Source organism: Neopelma chrysocephalum, unplaced genomic scaffold (genome assembly GCF_003984885.1).
Source record: "Neopelma chrysocephalum unplaced genomic scaffold, ASM398488v2 Primary Assembly neopelma1_97390, whole genome shotgun sequence".
Lineage (NCBI taxonomy): Eukaryota > Metazoa > Chordata > Aves > Passeriformes > Pipridae > Neopelma > Neopelma chrysocephalum.
This window is the reverse complement of record NW_020926031.1, coordinates 4,289,395-4,307,353: the sequence shown is the minus strand read 5'-3', so window position 1 is coordinate 4,307,353 and position 17,959 is coordinate 4,289,395. Positions and strand designations below refer to the sequence as shown.

General features: G+C 36.5%; 1 protein-coding gene across 1 annotated transcript in view; it reads right to left on the bottom strand.

The window, feature by feature from the left end:
- The window catches only part of PLCE1 (phospholipase C epsilon 1), a 151,142-nt gene that overhangs the window by 30,619 nt on the left and 102,564 nt on the right, over positions 1-17,959 (bottom strand). The window contains exons 5-11 of the mRNA XM_027672461.1: positions 14,291-14,436; positions 12,267-12,525; positions 11,599-11,807; positions 6,794-7,460; positions 6,108-6,290; positions 5,110-5,227; positions 4,579-4,738 (exon numbers count right to left, since the gene is read on the bottom strand). Coding sequence (XP_027528262.1) covers positions 4,579-4,738; positions 5,110-5,227; positions 6,108-6,290; positions 6,794-7,460; positions 11,599-11,807; positions 12,267-12,525; positions 14,291-14,436 — 1,742 coding nt within the window. The remainder of the gene's footprint in view (positions 1-4,578; positions 4,739-5,109; positions 5,228-6,107; positions 6,291-6,793; positions 7,461-11,598; positions 11,808-12,266; positions 12,526-14,290; positions 14,437-17,959) is intronic.

Sequence of the window (17,959 nt, the reverse complement as noted above, 5' to 3'; positions counted from 1 at the left end):
CTTCCCCTTTCCTGGCATTCAACTCTCATTGTTTCCCAGCCCACGGGTTTTCTCGGATGCTTCCCAAGAACGGTTGGGGTTGTCATCAGATACCTCAAAGACAGGTCAAACCACAGTCCTCTTCTTCTTCTGTTAAGATCGGACAATAGCCCCTGGAGAGTTACTGTCCATTAGAACCAAATGAGGTTCTAATGATTTCCTCCTTTCAGCTTTGTGGACTGAAGGAAGGAAAGCAAACTGGAATTTCTTGAGAGAAAAGGTAGAAAATGATCACAGAAACAACTAGCTGCTTGGTGCTATTTATTTTAATTGATTTGAGTAATACCAAGCCCAGCCAATCGCTCCGTAACTGCAATCATTAATCTAAGTTGTGCAGCTGAATAAAGTTTTTGAAATAGAACCAGTACATTTCCAAAAGTGACTTCCCAAAATCTTCAGCCTACTACAGATTTACACTTTTAAGTGTAGTTAGGCCCTCACTTGAGAAGCATGAACAAGTCCTTAGTGAATTACATGCAGGAATTTGCAATGAGGGGCTGAGCTCTTGAGCCCCCTCCTGGGCCTAAACAGCAATGAACACACCCTGCAGGAATGGAATCTGCCAGCACCACCATCCTGAAAAGGGAGGGATCTAAGCAAACAACTGTCTGCTTTAAACCATAACTGCAGAAGTTGCAGTATTTGTTTCAAAATATCAAACTAGGCAACCGTGTGTCAGACTTAATTGCTCTGTAACGTTATACACAAATCCATTAATCTATGAATTCTGCCATCAGGTTCAGTACAAATAGTTCCAACAGCTGTGATGGAAAAACAGGACCAGCTTGTTGGCCAGTGTTCCTGAAGACATGCCTGCAAGCAGGTGACTTTTTACCCAAATATGCTAGATCAGAATCCTCAATTTACTCCTGGGCTAGGATGAATGCATATAATTGAAAACAGAATGTGACTTACAAGTAGAAAAAAATACCATCTACTTTAGTTGATAACATTCGATTTGTTTGACATCATTATGGCATGTACTGACATACTGCATATAACTTTTTTTGGACTAAATAATTCCTAACATTTTTATCAGACAAGAAAAATAAACCATGATGAGGAAAGTCTCTAGACTCCACAAAACAGACTGGATCTGTAGAGTACCAAATGGAAGACCAACAGCAGAAGAAAATGTTCAACATTCTACTAGATCTGATCACTAAAGACTGTCTTCCAGAGTCATTCCATGGATAATACAGGTTGCTAAAAAAAAGAGCCAAAAACCCCAAGAAAACCTCACCATCACCAACAACCAAAACTGCAATTAGTGGCAGTCTGGATTACACCTGTATACAGTTAATGAGAGGGGCAGTTTATTCTCTCTTCACAAAAAAAGCCCACTTCTCTAGTTTTCTATATCCTGTGGTCCATTTTCCAGCAGCCTTATCACCCTCTCTCCTGCTTCCTCCACCTTACAGGTGGCTCTAGATTTCCAAAGACCTTGGAAATTTGTCATATGCACATCTGCTTTGAAAGAATGACAAAATCAGCTGCAGGCTACCTGTGTTCAGAAATCATCTGGACATTTGGATTGTACAAGGATTTATCTGAATGTAAATTATTTGTAAGGACATCAGGAATATCAAGGTTATGAGTTATATATAGAAAAATACCATTTTTCACTCTGTACCCATAATAATTACTATTATTTAAAATGTACAATAAAGATAGCCAGGTCCTCCTCTTTTTCAACTTTTATCATTATATTTAGAAATATTTTTCCACTTTAAAAAATGTTATTTTATTTAGCACTTCTCATTCAGTGGAGATGTTCTAATTTACTGCTCAGGTAGAATGATGCACATACTATATGGCAAGAGAAAAAGAACTAGAAATCTCTCTTGCTGCCCTCCTGCTACACTGCAGGACGCAGCAATCATTTGTCACCAGCTCAGCTTTCTGTGCTGCTGGTGGGACCCTCTGCCCACTGCTCTCCTAAGCTCCAGGTTCTGTGAGGGATTGTGCAGGCGCCTAATGTGCACAACCAGCTCATGTCCAACACTGCCTCCAACTATGAAGCCTTGCCAGTGTTCGAGCCTAAATCCAGATGCTAATCTGAATTACTAAACTCTGCTCATCTCCTCATTAGCTCTCATCTGTGCAGTGCTTATACAAATGTGTATATTTCATTATCTAGGTCATTCAAACTTTCTGTTACTTTGGAAAATGGATACTTCATTTTATCTTAATTTGTAATGATACTGGCAAAACCTGTAGGGTATAACTAAGTATATAACTTGACTGCAGAATAACAACAAAAATTGAGCAAAAGAGAAACAAAAAATGGCTGTGTTCAGCCTGTGTGGGTTCCCAAACTTACTTTGCTTGCATATCACCAGAGTTAAGGGCAGCAGTTTGAAGTAAAAACATTGTGCTGCTCACAGTCTTTATGTACCACAGCTTGTGAACCACTGCCTCAGTCTGCTCCTCCCTCACTTCTACCTCTGCTGCCACAGAGAGCCATCCTGCCACTGTTTCATGTTTGGTGTGTTTTATATCTGAAACAGCTGAAATAAGCTATGGCATGTTATTGCCTGACAGATTGCCATATATTTAATGCAACATAAAGCAACAGGACATGCCATGACTGTGGGTGGATTGCCTGAAGGTACAAACCTTGCTGTGTCCTCCAAGACAGTTTGATGGTTTGAGTCTGAGTAAGCTCTTCATCCAGACATCTAATTACAGAAGTCTCTGGAGCACCTATTCCCAGAAGAGCACCTAAATTCTATATTGGAGGCAACCAGCTGGTTTACTATAAAAGATATCCCAGGAGTGAAGTAATACACATATAAGGTGGAAGATTACAAGACTTTGCAGTAAAGCAGACAGCCAATTATTTGATAACTTGGACTCACTGATCACAGTTGAGGCACATGTGAAGTGCCCACACACATGAAAACTGGCAAGCATAATTCAGACCTAGCAAGGGTCCACAGACTAAATAACAAGAATAAAACTCTCTCCAGTGCTCCAAATCTCTTAATGGCTTACAAAAATTAGGTCAAGGTAATGGGTAAAACATGTAAGTCTGATCTGAGAAGATTTCCTCGGGACAGATGAAACAGCCATATAGTTGTATCCCCAGCAAATTTTAGCAAGAAGGGTCATAGCAAGTTTAAGCAAGAAGTGTCATAGCAAATTTAGGAGTGCTCTACCAAGGGATGTATGGAGTTGCTGGGGAAACTTTGCCAAGGAAAACCTGTGATAACTTGGGGAGGCCCACAGTGCTAAGCTATGCAGGGATCTGTACAGAAACTCAGGACTGAGAGGATTTAAAAGAACATTAGCTGTCCTTCCCTGGGGAATGCGAGTTCCCCGTTGAGCCTTTTAATCTCTTTTAGAGAACAACAAGCATTTTGGCATAAAAGTAAAAAGCAGATTTGCAAAACACAGAAGCATTTTCCAGAGGTGGTAAAGCAGTATTTCTTCAGTTTAATGTAAAAGAAATCTGTTCTAATACTCAAAAAAAAAAAAAAAAAGATAAAAGCTTAGAGAGAAAAATCCAGGTTTGTGAATGATAGCAAGGAACAAAAAGTAAAAAACATGGTAAGAATCTCAGAAAGCAGTGTTAAGCAGTGTTAAGCCAACCACATCTGTCCACACGTGGCTCTACTACTCACACCTGTTGCTAAACCCAACTATTTTAAGTATAAATAAAATCACCAAGAAATACACAAGACACACCTCTTCAAAAGTAATGTTATACCAACATCAGTAATCTCTTCCATTTTTTACTATTGCTCTTGTGGAACCCCCAAGATTCATACTCATAACCATATTTCAGTATTCATTCTCTTAAAAGGTACTGGAAAGCCTCTGTTGAGACTGTCTTCTTGTATGTTATAAAGTACCATCCACATCCCTGACATATTATGGTTGTTATATTATTACTGCAATCACTACCATCACCACCATTACTATTTATACAATTAATACAATAGTGCCCTATACCACTGCACATAACATAATGAGCTTTTACACTGCCTAAGTGACATAAAAAGGATGAATGTTCAAGGAAAAGAAGCTTATAAGAGAAAGATTTCAAATCTGTTCCTCTGATTCCCAAGACAATACTGCAATCACCACCAGAAATGTCAGCAAAAGTTATTATTCCCCCAGGTAGAAATGAATTGTGCTGAGAAACCTCAGAGCTTCAGTTCACACATCTATAACATTGCTGTCGATTTGCACTATGAAGATGTCTATAACTATGTTTTGGAGAAGATCTGGAGAAAGAGTTAAACTCCATATTTGTGTAGTTTCGGAATAGCATTCCAATCTGCTTCTGTAACAGACATAAACTCAAGCATGCTGCTCGGGGACTTGCTACAAAGGCATCCTCAGATTCATGATATTTCAGCTTAAATGTCCTGTGTTGTCCTACAATGTGTTTTAGATGTCTACAAAAGGGCTAATGGCATTTCTGGCATTGTTTTTGTCAGATTTTGCTAGTTTGGCACAAAACCCACATTTGATGATAAGTAGCAGTAACTTCTTTTCTTTTTAAATCAAAGCATTGATTTAAATCCTTACCTAGACTGACTCTTGCTTGAAGATATTACAGGAGAGGAGACTGGTCTTGCTGGTGAAGGTGACGTAGCTCCTAAGTTTGGAGACCCCGATGCTGTCAGAGAGTGAGCTCTTCTTGATGGCAGGTTGTTAGATGGAGAAGCATTAATAATAATATTTTGATCTATGGAGAAAACAAAAGTTTTCATCACAATTACATCTGGCCTAATAAAAATGTTTTTTTCAATTCATTAACACAGAGTAAGACAGTAACAGCATTCTAGATTTGCCCCAAAACAGCCAAAAAAGTCCAAACTGAACAACACTTACAGACACATTTCATCTTAATGGAAAGGGAGTGCTACTGAAACTAAATGAAAGAACAATAGTTAACAACTAGAGAAATTAAATTAAAAGCTTACAGGATTTGGAGTTTCAACTGCAAAAGTAGGTTTATAAAATAAATTTATTTTTAACATGCCAAAAAAATGTCTGCATAAAAAGACTTTGAGCAAAAACCTGATGGACTTTTAAGTACTGAAGCAATATATATACCTGGTTCTTCTTGTTCATCAATATCTTGAGGATCTGAGCCACTTCTATTACGATATTCCTTACAGCTTTTTGCCTTCCGTGTTGCCATTTCATCATCGGTGGCCTCTCCACTTTCACCCTGGAAATAATGAGCATCATAATAAACATCCCAAACCCACTACTATTTCCATTCTTTGTCAGTTCAACCTGCAACAAAACCATGAGGTAAATCAGCTATTCCTTATGAAACAGACTCCTGTAAGACCAATACCAGTAGAAAAGAGACAACTTAAACAGGATACATAGTGAAGTGTGGGACCGCTACCTGTTACCTCAGTTTGACATCACACAGAAGATGACAGTGATTGAACCTCTCTAAAATGTTTCAGCTGGTTTTACACTATTTTACTGGTGCACAGGAGCCCCAAAGAGGATGGTTCTTCCCATTTAAGGATCTTCCCTACCTGCCCACTAGAAGAACATGTGGATAGTGTAGAGCTGCTAGTTCCTGCACTATCCTCTCTTCTTCCTATTGCTGAAAGCAGTTGAGTCCAGGAAAAAAGAGAAGACTGCCAGACTAGGTCATGTTTCTGTCACCCATGAGACAAAACTGTGTGCTAACATGAGGTGGAATAACTGTGGTAATATTTCTGGAAATATGAAAATAAAAACGATTTTAAAAAGTGACATTGGCCTCCAGATGTCACTTTGCATGCTAATATTTTTATTATTACCAATATTTTACCTTTATACTGAGGCAATATCTAAAGGTTGCAAGAAGATTCTGTCCCCTTCTGCTAGCCCCAGCACCTACATGTCCTAAGAATGCTTCAGGCATGAGAAAAGAAACCAAAACTATTGGAAAACAATAACCACAAATTCTGAAACTGCGATAAACAGTTTTAAAATTATCATCTAACTTTTTTTCTCCGGTTCAGAACACAGCTACACAGTAACTACAAGAAGGAAACAAATCAGCCAGGTAAGTAACAAAATACACAAATAACAAAATATTCTACCCTTATGAGTACTTTCTTCTTTTTCTTAGCTGTGCTTATTCCCAGAGTGTTGTTTCTCTGTACATTAGGTTTCTCAGTGCTTTTGGTGAGAGATCCCGTGCTTGTGTTTCTTGCACTCCATCGTCTGCCTCCAAACAGTTCAACAGCCTGAGCCAAAGTTGGGCCTTCAAACCTTCCATCCTCCTACAAAAATTCTCAGTGTTAACAAAACAAGGAGAATAAGAACAGACACATTTTTTAAAGCAATAATACAGACATCTCTGAAGAACCAGTGAAAGACAAAACATCAAGAGGAGGCAATTTTTAATTACTGCATGAATACCAAAGGGCTATTTTGTTTGCTGCTTTGTGGGGGTTTTTTGGCCCTAACTCTAATCGCTCAGTATTTCAGCTTCCTTTTCAAGTACTGTCATTGCTTTTTCTTTAATAAAATACTTATTCCAAAACTCCAAACATATGAAGAGCTTTATAAGAAAAAAAAAATTAACCTCAATGTATTCAAAACTTGTAAGGTTTGACATAACATTATTTGGAGAATCAGATCTTATTGACTTAAACAATGTTACAAAGTTGGAGATTTGGTGCTCATCTTTAATTGAACCTTACTTACAACAGAAACTAATTGGATTACATTAAGTTGTTGATACCTTTGAAATTTTCGTATACAGAATCACAGCATCTTTTACCTGGTAAAGGCTGACATACTGTTTCCGTAGCCACTGTAGTCTTTGATCAGGGAATTTCCTCATTTTTCTTACAGCTTTAGTCAATTCCAGCAATCCATCATACAGCATTCTGGCAGTATATTTTGGAGCAACAAAGTGCAGCAACTTATTGTCAGTAGTCTGAAGTCCATAAAGTAGTGTTATACCATTTTCTTCAAGGGACATATTACACAGTTTATTTTGAACACACACAGTGTGCATATCAATGCCCGAGTGTCCCATATATACAGCCTTGGCTGAAAACAAGTCCAAAAAACCTTCCACCAGTCCAGTATTACCAAGAAACTGGTATTTACCAAGCTCAGCAGTATTACCCAGCATGCTCAGTTTTGCCTTAGCATTTGCAGGGCAAACTGTTGTGGGTTTTGTCCAAGTCAAAGTACTATTGTCAGGCTGAAGTTGAAGAAAGCACCGTGCTGAGAGATGTGTCTCCTGGTCATAATGAATGACGGTTGCCCCTTGTTGCATGAACTGATGGACATCAGCCCTGATAGATAACACGTACCAGGGAATGAGTTCTATCCCATGGCAGAAAGCCTTTTGTTGCTCTTCTGTTGAATTTGTGTCCCATTCCTTCAACTGCTCAAATATGTCACTTTCAGAATCTGAAAGGTCTCCAATTATAAATCTGCATGTGAGCAAAGATGAGAGATTTATATTTAATGATACATGTGCTGATTTATGCTATGATTGATGAATACTTTTTCTGCTGTGGTTTAAATAAATAGAACACTATCATCACTATAATTGCAACTTACAGGAACTTTTGTAGCTTTTACAATATCACAATTTATGTTATTGAAATTTTGAATTAATAGATGCCGTAACAATATAATTACATTTTCTTAGAACTTTCCAAACTTTGCATTAACAATAGAGATGTCTGATTGGTTCTTAAAGCCAAGTGATTACAGTTTTTAAATTCACAGCATAAGATTGCTTCAGTTGAAATATCAGGTACCATATGTGAAAACTGTTAGCAGGATCTAGTGGATTGAAGACAGGACTTCTAATCTCTGTTCTATTACTGATTTAAGGTGCAGATCTTTCACAGTATATAATACTCTGATTAACACTAGTAAAATAGTGGTTAAAATACACACCTTCCTTATAAGAATGCAGGAAGAATTTTGTCAGATATTTTCCACCAGAAAATTTAATTTTACTTAACGAAAATATTAACATAAAACTTGTATGCAGCAACTGAAATGTTTGAAATATTTTGCCATGATTAGAAACAGCAGATACAGAGTAGCAATACTGAACTAACAGAAGAGGCAGTTTAAATAAAATGCCTTCCCTGAAGAAGCTTCTAACATGTATGAGTGCATAAATGTTCAATATTTTGATACTTCTTCAGTGAACATAAAAAAAGAACAAACTGTTCTGTGCAAACAGAAGTAATGAAGCACATTTTCCTAAGGATATCCAGCCAATAAAATACAAACCATCTTCCTCTACATATCCTTAAGAAATCTTGTCCTAATACCCTCTGTGCTTCCCCTTCATATTGCCACAGTACTCTCAGTTCCTGCCCCTGTCCTACCAACTGAGCAAAACATGAGTCATGCTGTGACTTAGAACGAGTCACATACTCTAGTGCTAAACTGTACAGATGACCATTAGTTTTCCCAAAAACTCTTCTCTACCTGGGCCACAAATTAATTTATTAACTGGTGAGGTCTCCAACTCTTTACCAAATTTATAAAGAAGTGACCAATAGTCTGAGGATTTATTGCTTGTGGTGAGGGGATTGACAGAATAACTATTTTCTTTAAGGAATATTTCTAAAAATAAAGGCCATGCATTGTAACTGAGCTGATATAAATTGTCTTCCTAGAGTCTTATAGACACATGTAAATTGAAATATTTACCTGTATTATACAAGATTAACATTTTAAAATTAAACAAACAACTGAAGCAGCTCTTTCTCCTCTATGTCCTCAAAACAACCAAATAAGTCTCTGTAAAAATGCTAGAAAATGTATTCTGAGACAAGGTGTGGATGGTTGAAAGAGTATAGTACAGCAGAGACAGAAATCGCAGAACTTTGTTTGATAGCACGTTGCAGGCCACAGATTAAACTGTAAAGCAGCAGGGGAGCCAGGCACACACACGTAACCATGTACAGAAACAGAACTCTGACAGGAGCTGCCAAAAGCGACACTGCCATCGATTACTGAGAACACTTACAGAACTCGGTTTGAACCAGAGGCTTTCTTTCTAAGTGCTGCACTGAGATGCAAGGAAATGAAAAGATAAAGAAAACAGTAAGACAGGTTGCAGTTTTAGAGGAGAAAATTGCAGGGTAGGCAAAAAGAAAAAATTAGGTTTTCTCCTATTATTCTATAAGTTATTTACTGTAATTAGAAAAGCTTAAATGTGAAGATGAGATCAGGCTAATAAAGCAATGCATCAAAGTTTAGAGTATCTTAATAGATCAACTGATTAAAAATGCCATAAAAACTGTATTTTAAACTTGGAGGTTTTTTGTATTTTCCTACCTATCTTTATTTATTTGAGAACTGTCAAAATAGAGTTCTAATAAAGATTAATGTTTGATATTTATCTGGCATGTACAGAATTCAGGGTGATTAGATGGGTCACTGGTTACAGAACGATAGAGCTTATTTGTTTACTCAACCAGGAAAGTAATTATACCCATTGCCCACTGATTCTATTAGATGCCTTTCATTTTCTGCAAATCAAATTAACCTACCAGCTTTGGTGTGTTCATGTTCCCCAATGCTAATCCAAATCATCAAAAGAAAAACTAATTGAAAATCTTTCTTGCAATTTTAAAGTAATGAGGAACATGTTATGCAGTGTATTTTTCTGCCTTTAAGATCACATCATTACAATTATCAGGTAATACATATTTATGACATAAGTTGGATTTTATAACACTGCATGCAAATATGACAGGTCTCACAAGAAAGAGGACTAAATTTCTTCCTTAGAACTCTTTATCAGTTTATAGAATTAAAAATAAATCAAAAATCACAGCCTCCATACAAGAAGGACAACAGAATATGGACCTTCTGCCTCTGCACCAATTTGCTCCTGTGCTTTACCCAGCTCTCTGCATGCCCAGGAAAGAGATGGCAAGTGCATAAGGAATTTCTAGTCTATGAAGTAATTGAGCTAAATCAGCATTTCACAAGTATTCTCCTACAACTCATTTTACTACTAAAATCAGAACTTACTGCATCATAAGTACAGATACTACTAACTGAGTAGTTAGTAGCTCTGAATCAGGAAACATAACTTTAAATATCTGTCTGCAGTTTTGTTCATTTGAATTTTAAACTTTCATTTCAGATTCATATTGGCTTTTTTTTTATTTAATTCCTACTTAGAGTGGAATTTGCTAGATTATATTTAAATATAAAGCACAAATAACTAATTTACCAAGAAATTATTTCATAAACACATTAAAAAATTACTCAATTGTCTCCATACTGTTCTTTTACATTTAATTACTATTTTGTTCATCCTAGTGAAATGTTGATTTGCCTAGCTTATTCTCCATTTGAACTGCAATTTGCAAGTTGATTTTGAAGCATATTAATGAACAAAAAATAATGCCTGGAAGAAAGTACTTGGACTGAAGTAAGTTAAGAGATAACATAAATGGACAGAGAAGTGGGTCTGTCTTTCTTGCTTTAATCTACTGCTCCACTTCCCAGAAGGAACTAAAGCCAGATGTGAATAATTCTATTAGAAACCATTCTTTCAGGAAATAATGATTATTTATTTGAAATGAAATTTAGAATTACATGTTAATGAAATAAATGCATTTTAAGCAGGAAGATGGTAGTTGCTTCTCAGGTGGTCATTTATTAGATTTTATGTTTAAGTAGCTGAAATACGTTGGATGGTTCTGGACATATGGATTTCTGACAGACATTACCAATAAAATCAGCAGTGACTTAAGCAGGTTTTTTTTATGCAAACCCTCATGTAATTTTACAGTGTTTCATCTCAGAACAGTACAGTTCTGTTACTTAATTTGACGTTTGTCTAACAGTTACTTAGTTTAAAGCTGACCCACTTATGTCTACATGGGCTTTGCAACCAGACTTCATTGCAAAGCAACATTTTAGAAGATCATGGGATGTCTTAAACTTTGCATTTACCATATATCCTGCTGGTGAATAGTACAGAATATATCAGGTCTTCAAAGCGAAATCAGAGACTACTTTTGACATAGAGCATAGTGACGTAAAATTCTTTGCAAAATAGCAGGACTACAGCAACCTGAGAATGTGCACTCACAAATGTTTTCTTGACAAAATTTAAAAGCCTCAAACTAATATGTCCTTCGAAGAACAGGTCTTTTGAAGGATAATAAATAACCTTTATTTTGAAGGGGGTAGAACACTGCTTGAGCATGTAGAATATTATGTTCTGAGCTCTGATAACAAATATGTCCTGGTGCTATTCCTGTCCCTAGAGATCAAGACTGTAATTGTAACTGTGGATTTTTAAAGTTGTATGTGTAAGACGAAAAGGATTTACTCTTATCATGAAAGGAAGTAATTACATCATGAGGGAAAATATAACTATACAGAGAGTTTCCAAGCAGTTGAGTATCAGATACTTAGAGTAACTGCAGTGGAGAAAAGCTCTGAATTTGAAGAAGATAAATACAAGGGAAAGTGTTAAAGTTGCCCTTATTGCTAAAAGCAAGCCTTGGTAAAAGGAAATTAAAAACTAAAACCATGAAATATACATGTGATGATAGTAAATAAAATGAAACCTACTGGTACCGGTTTCTGTCCTTCAAAGAGTTTTTTCTTGAATCGCTCCCTTCACTAACATTATCTTCACCCTCCTCAGATTCCAAACTGCGATTGCAGCTCCGGATAGTTTGAAAGATACTGTTTGTTGTTGATTCTTTTTCTGGATTATTTAAACCATCTTGACCTACTCGTTGCAAGAAATTATCTTGTCCACTGTAATCTGAAACAAACTAGAGATATCTAAAAGATTAGTATAGCTATAAATAGAACCTTGTGTCATCTACTTCTCACTGTAGGAATTTTTACAACTAAGAATATTTTAGTGCATATTTCCTATTAGCTTCCAACGGGATTCTGTGCCTACTTGCAATCCAAACTAGACCAAATGACTTCATAAATCAAGTAACATAAATTACAGTAATTCCTGAAAACTTTAAAAAAGCCTCAGTCTTAATCTTTTCATCTAACATGATCCTTTGCTACTAATATAATTTCTCAGTACTCTGATATTGAACTACGTATAAACAACCAAATCTAAATTGCTAAGTATCTATGGGAATTAAATCAAGGTCCATGTAACTGAACAGCCTAGTAACAATCTGGTTTAAAAAATTTTAATCAGATGATGCCTTTGTATAAAATTACATAAAATAAAGCACTGGATGGCTACAAATCCTTATCTCATTTACCTCTAACGTTTCTTCCTGGGAGTTATATCGTGGACAGAGTCTGATGAGGCTTGATGCTCCATCCAAAACTTCACAAAGCTCTTTTAAAAATACACCACAGAAAGGAACAACTTTACAGCCTGGAATATTGAGGGCCCGGTTGACCACTTTCCTATATTCCGATGATGACTCATGTTGTGCCATAGCGTCTTTCAGACTTCGCATGGTTTCAATATCAGACTGGTCCATAAACTGCCACATTTTTAAAACTTTTCTTGACCTATTGCAAAAAGAGATCACAACACTTAATAAAATAATTTAAAACAATTTACCTTACAATTTACAATGAATGAATTAATTAATTAATTAATGAAATCAAGGTAATTATTTTTAAGATATTTCTGCCCTCAGAACTACTAATGAACAAAGCTAAAAAGGAGACACGAGCAGTCTTATCTACTGGAGTGACATGTCACATTTTAACAAAAGACCAGCTGTGTAAGATATACCAGCAGGTCTTCTAACACTTTCATTGTGTCATTGCCTGAAATTTCTAAGGACTTAGAAAGAAATAAGAAAAGATTAAGGAAATGACATAAAGATAAACCAGACTGTTTCTTACAAATTCCTGTAATTATATTATGAACCATCCATAAAGTTAGCAAAAGCTGGTGTTATTTAATTAAATGTATTTTTACAAAATTAAATAGAGGGTTTTTTCTGTTTTGTTCACAAATTATTTATTTTCATGGAAATAAGGAAGTCAGGACCGCGCTTCAGGTCTCAGGCACCAGCGCAGAGCTGCAGCTGACAAGAAACTCTGATTTCAAACAGAAATAGCTCCAAGAACTACGAGTACCTCTGGGAGTTCTCTCATCATCTGAGCTGTATGTCTGTGCAATTATATGGCCTTTCTGCCCACCTCTGGATTCAGACATACCAAAAGGTCTATAGAAATGCTCACAATAGAATGCCCTTAACCCCACTTTCTGTCTCTGTCCCAGAAACACTGCTAATCAGCACTGGCCTTCCTCTCCTCTCTTTCCCTTGTGTTGTGCAGATGCTTTAGAGATAAAATTAAGCCCTTAATTGGCTTTACATTTTCCCTCATAACTTACACGGCTTGGAGATTGTGGATGTATTCTGCCAAAATGTATTCCCCACGTCTGTGAGTGTTTCAAATATGTTTTATATACCAAAAATATAAACACAGCTCGATCAGAGTCCTTACTAAACCACAAAAAAAAGCAATGTAAACAATTTAGAGCTTTGTTACACAAACAGTACATACAAGGAGGGTTAAAGCTAAGAGAAGGGAAATCTGATCTTAACTCTTCCTCATTCGGTCCCATTTGCTGCCCTGTGAACTGCCAGTACTAAGGCACTGCTTTCTGGCTCACCCAGCCCTGCATGGTGAACCTGTAATTCCATAGGGAAGCAAGCAGTGAACTGTCTTTAACCCCCTATCTCTCTTTCTCCTGGAGATACTGCAGGTCCTTCTATATAAGACCACAACAACATGAGATCCCAACATCCATCTGTATAAGTTAATGGAGAGGTTAAAAACTAGATTTGGCTGCTTGGTTTTGTTGGGGTTTTTTAGTTCTTTTGGAGTTGATTTTTTTTTTTTACATTTAAGACTGATCCTTTTAGAATGTCACCACAATTACGTTTCATTTGTGTTCTGGAGACTCCTACCCCAAGTTACATTAGTTGTAGCTCACTAGATAAACCACAACTGCTTTCCCATTTTCTTTTCATATTTAAAAAATTTCTATTAAAAAAAAAAATATGTTTTCTAATGCAACATATTCAGCGTATACCATGAAAACTGACAAGAGTCTCCAACGCATTTTGAGAAAAAAAAAACGTTTAGCATACTTCATTTTTCCAGAAGGGATTACTAGAAAGTCACTGTGAGATGATGTGATTTAGCCACAGATTTCTGTTTAATTCATTGTTCTCCAGAGACATCTGCTTAACAGAGGCTGGCTGAAGTGTAATCCATCACTGAAAAGCCATTTAGAAAAAAGAGTTGCCAGTACCTTAGCCCTGCCAGAAATTCCATTACAGCATTGTAGTTGCCCATATTCCAGCAGCATTTTGCCACATGTACTAAATATGAGAAGACTTCTCGTTTCTCCTCCATAGAACCTGCAGTCAGGATCAGCCAGGTAACCCACGAGCTCACCTTGTAAAATAAACCACACAGTAAAGCAATGTCACTTGGAGCATTCATGTATACTTGACAGATAATGTGGGGTTTTTTGTTTGTTTTTTTTTTTCCATCAGGAGGTTATCAGTCAAAATTCCACCTATATGCTCATGGCCAAATCACATATGCATTGCAAACACAACTTACACAGAGACATATTCCCATTACAACAGTTAATTTATTAACTACTCTAGAAAAACTTCTATTAAACAAAATCCTACTGCATCTTAATATAAGATATTCTGAATATGCATTGAGACCACAGAAGAAAATGGACAGCTTAAGCTAGCGGTGGTTTCTAAAGCTGCCGGAGAGATCTGCAGTGTAAATTCGCACTTACATGGCTTACAAATCTCAGCCTCACACTGAATAACATGGCCAGTAAAAGTTGATAAACAGGAATTTTTTTGTTTTGGGTAATTTCACAAAACTGGTAGATTTTTTAATGTTCAAATTTGCAAAGTCCCACATGCGTTGAACATTTAAGGTAGTTAACATTATCTACTTGCATGATCACAAATGAAGTAAACAAAGAAACCCCCCTCCTTCCTAAGTGTGACTATATGACCAACTTCTGCTTGATGACTAATTAATGCCAGAATCAGAAATCAACTTAGTACGTGACTCTGTTTGCATTTAAACAAATAAAAATCAAATCTTCATTTTATCAGTGTGCAGATTGTCTTTCCAGTTTATGTTCCCACAACATCCATAAAAAGTAGCTATATTTCACATGGAAACCTAATTTAAACCAACTGTTTCTTTTTACAATATGACTCTCTGGAGGCTTGATTTTTGTCATTGTGTAAACACTTAGAGGGCAATAAACGTGATTCGTTTACTGACACTGAGTTCCATTCTTTGGTCCTGAAGGATTCAAGTGTTTACAGACAATACCAGTGTGAGGAGATGCTTATAAAAATTAGAAAATGCTAGTTCACCCCTCAGGAGGCACAGACTTTTGTTTTAAAAACCAAGCATGTGAAATGAAATGTAAATGCGTTAGTACTAGCAGGAAAAAAAAACCCACTGAAAATATATAGGGCTTCCCTTTAGGCAAGTCCGTACAGACTCAGTGTTCTGATCCTCCCACTCCTGAGGGAGAACAGTCAAAGAATATGAAGAATCTAAGTTACTATTTAACCTTCCTGACCCCCAAATCAATCAAGAGCAATATATGAGAAATGTCCAGATGAGAAAACAAGCCATAGTTACAATATATGCAATATATATGTTTGTACAAAAAAAAAAATCACATTTTTAGGACTGAATTCTTGAAGAAATTAATTCATGGAGGACATACTCAGGAATGAGTACCATGATCATGGGGATGCTTTAACGCTATGTGAGGATCTGGGGACAACAGACTAATCACTGCAGCAACTCAGAAAGAGAATTTGAATTCAGCTGAAATCTTATTTGAAGTGTTCAATTGGTTATTCCTAAAATATAAAACCTGAATCGACAAAGCAGTGCGTACCTGAAGAGCATGAAGGTATGGAAAAATAAAAAAAACCAACCAGAGCACTGCATGACAAAGGGGTCAAATAAGGACAAAATCAGAATAAAAAGGTAATAAAATAAATCCATTAGAAATCAGAAATCGTGAAACAAAACAGTCAGGTCTGTAATTCAGGGTTGGCATAGATTTCTTTGTGTATGCTGGAATAAAATTACATGTTGTTTTTGGATATTATTCCCATTTTCCAGAAATGGCTCTGTTAGGGAATGCAAATGCTAAACATGCAATCACACAAAAAATCCCCAATATTTGTTTGGTATGAAATACCAAGTGTGGTAACAACAGTTTGATTAATATGATTTTAAACATTTTAAAGAACAATATAATTTTAAACATATATGTTTTAATCTAAGATAGTAAAGATGTAATGATCAGGAGAAAACAGTATCAAAACTGAGAAAGAATGTCTAAAAAGGCAATTGACTTCAGACTCCCCACTAAGAAGAAACCTTGAAACTAGGGCAACCACTTGTTGAAATTTTATTTAATAGAGAGTTTAGGACTGCTATAAACAGTTATGATGAACTCTTACAAACAATCTGTAAAAGCAAACAAAAAATGATAAATGGCAACATGAACAAGCCTTTGCAGCCTCCAGATACTGTATGCACATGTACAAGCAAAAAAAGGGTACAAAAGGCACCATGAAGTTTATGCTCACTCCTCTTGCAGGACGACAATAGACTTACTGGAAGAATAGAAAATATTTAAAGAATCTTCCACTAAACAAGAAAGAAAAATAAAGTGTCTGAATCTCTAAATTTTAAAACAGAATGGGCAAAGGCAGATATAACAGTTTGGGCAGAATCAGGGGACAGAACTGAGCATCTAAAAATACAATCCACTCCTGATAAACAGTGAACATGCCTGCTTTAGAAACTTCCGTATTTTCATTTTTCCTGGAGATCAGGGAAAGTGTGAGGAGCAGACTGGGATACTTCAGTCAGATGCAGATAATGGAAAATTTCATTCATGTTGTTTTATATGTTGAATTTAGGAATGGAACAGAATGGTTCCTCTACATATGCTACAGATCGTTTTGACTTTTACAGAATATCTAGCAGTACCCAGGAGTATGAATTGACCTTACTGGTGGTTCAGAAGAGCATCAAGTGTGTATAAAGTTTTTCTACTAAATATTCAGAGACTGTTGATTGATTAATCTGAATGTATCATACAGACTCCAGAAAAGGGAATTATGGGCTTCTCAAAACATTTATTAGCCTTGTACCCCAAAACTGATTTCTTGGGAGAATTCATCAGTGAGATTAGAACAGAGACGATTAAAATGCAACAGTACTGTCAGAAAGAATGGAGCAGAGGAAAGGAGCTGTGCACAAAGGTCATCCCTTTTCATTCAGTGAGGTTTCTGCTGAGTGCTGTGCCTAACATCTGCAACAGTTTTCTACTCTTAGTTTTTTTAGTGAAGACAGATGGAAAGGGAAAAGAGTTCAGTCAGATAACAGCACAGTGCAGGCCTTTCCCAAAAGTTAAAGGTGGTCCTGAAGCCCAGCTAGGAAACATCATCATGGCTAGGCTTCGTAAACGAAGATTTAGGAAGGCTCTATCCACATTTGTTGCAAGCACGCTGGCTAGGAAACAAACACAAAATTAATAGGCAGAACTATCAGTTTTCCACTTAGAATGCCTGGCAGATTTTTCTTACAGAAGTTTTGAAGGTGGGAGATCTGGTTGAATCAATGGGCTTTAAAGGCGCAGAAAACTGAAGCTGAATCTCAGCTGGCTGAGGTCACTTCCCAGCTCTGAACTCCCTGAAGATTTTATTCTGCCCTGGCAGACTGAACTGATGGACCCAAGAACTTTATCATGAAGAACAATATTCAAAAGCTCTTCAATAAATGCATACTGGAATAGCTTGGCATTAATTTGAGGTGTTTGCTCATAACAGCCACAGCTAAAATAACTGATGTACAAACAACACTGAAATGCAGGTGAGTTGAAAGGACTGCAATCTTC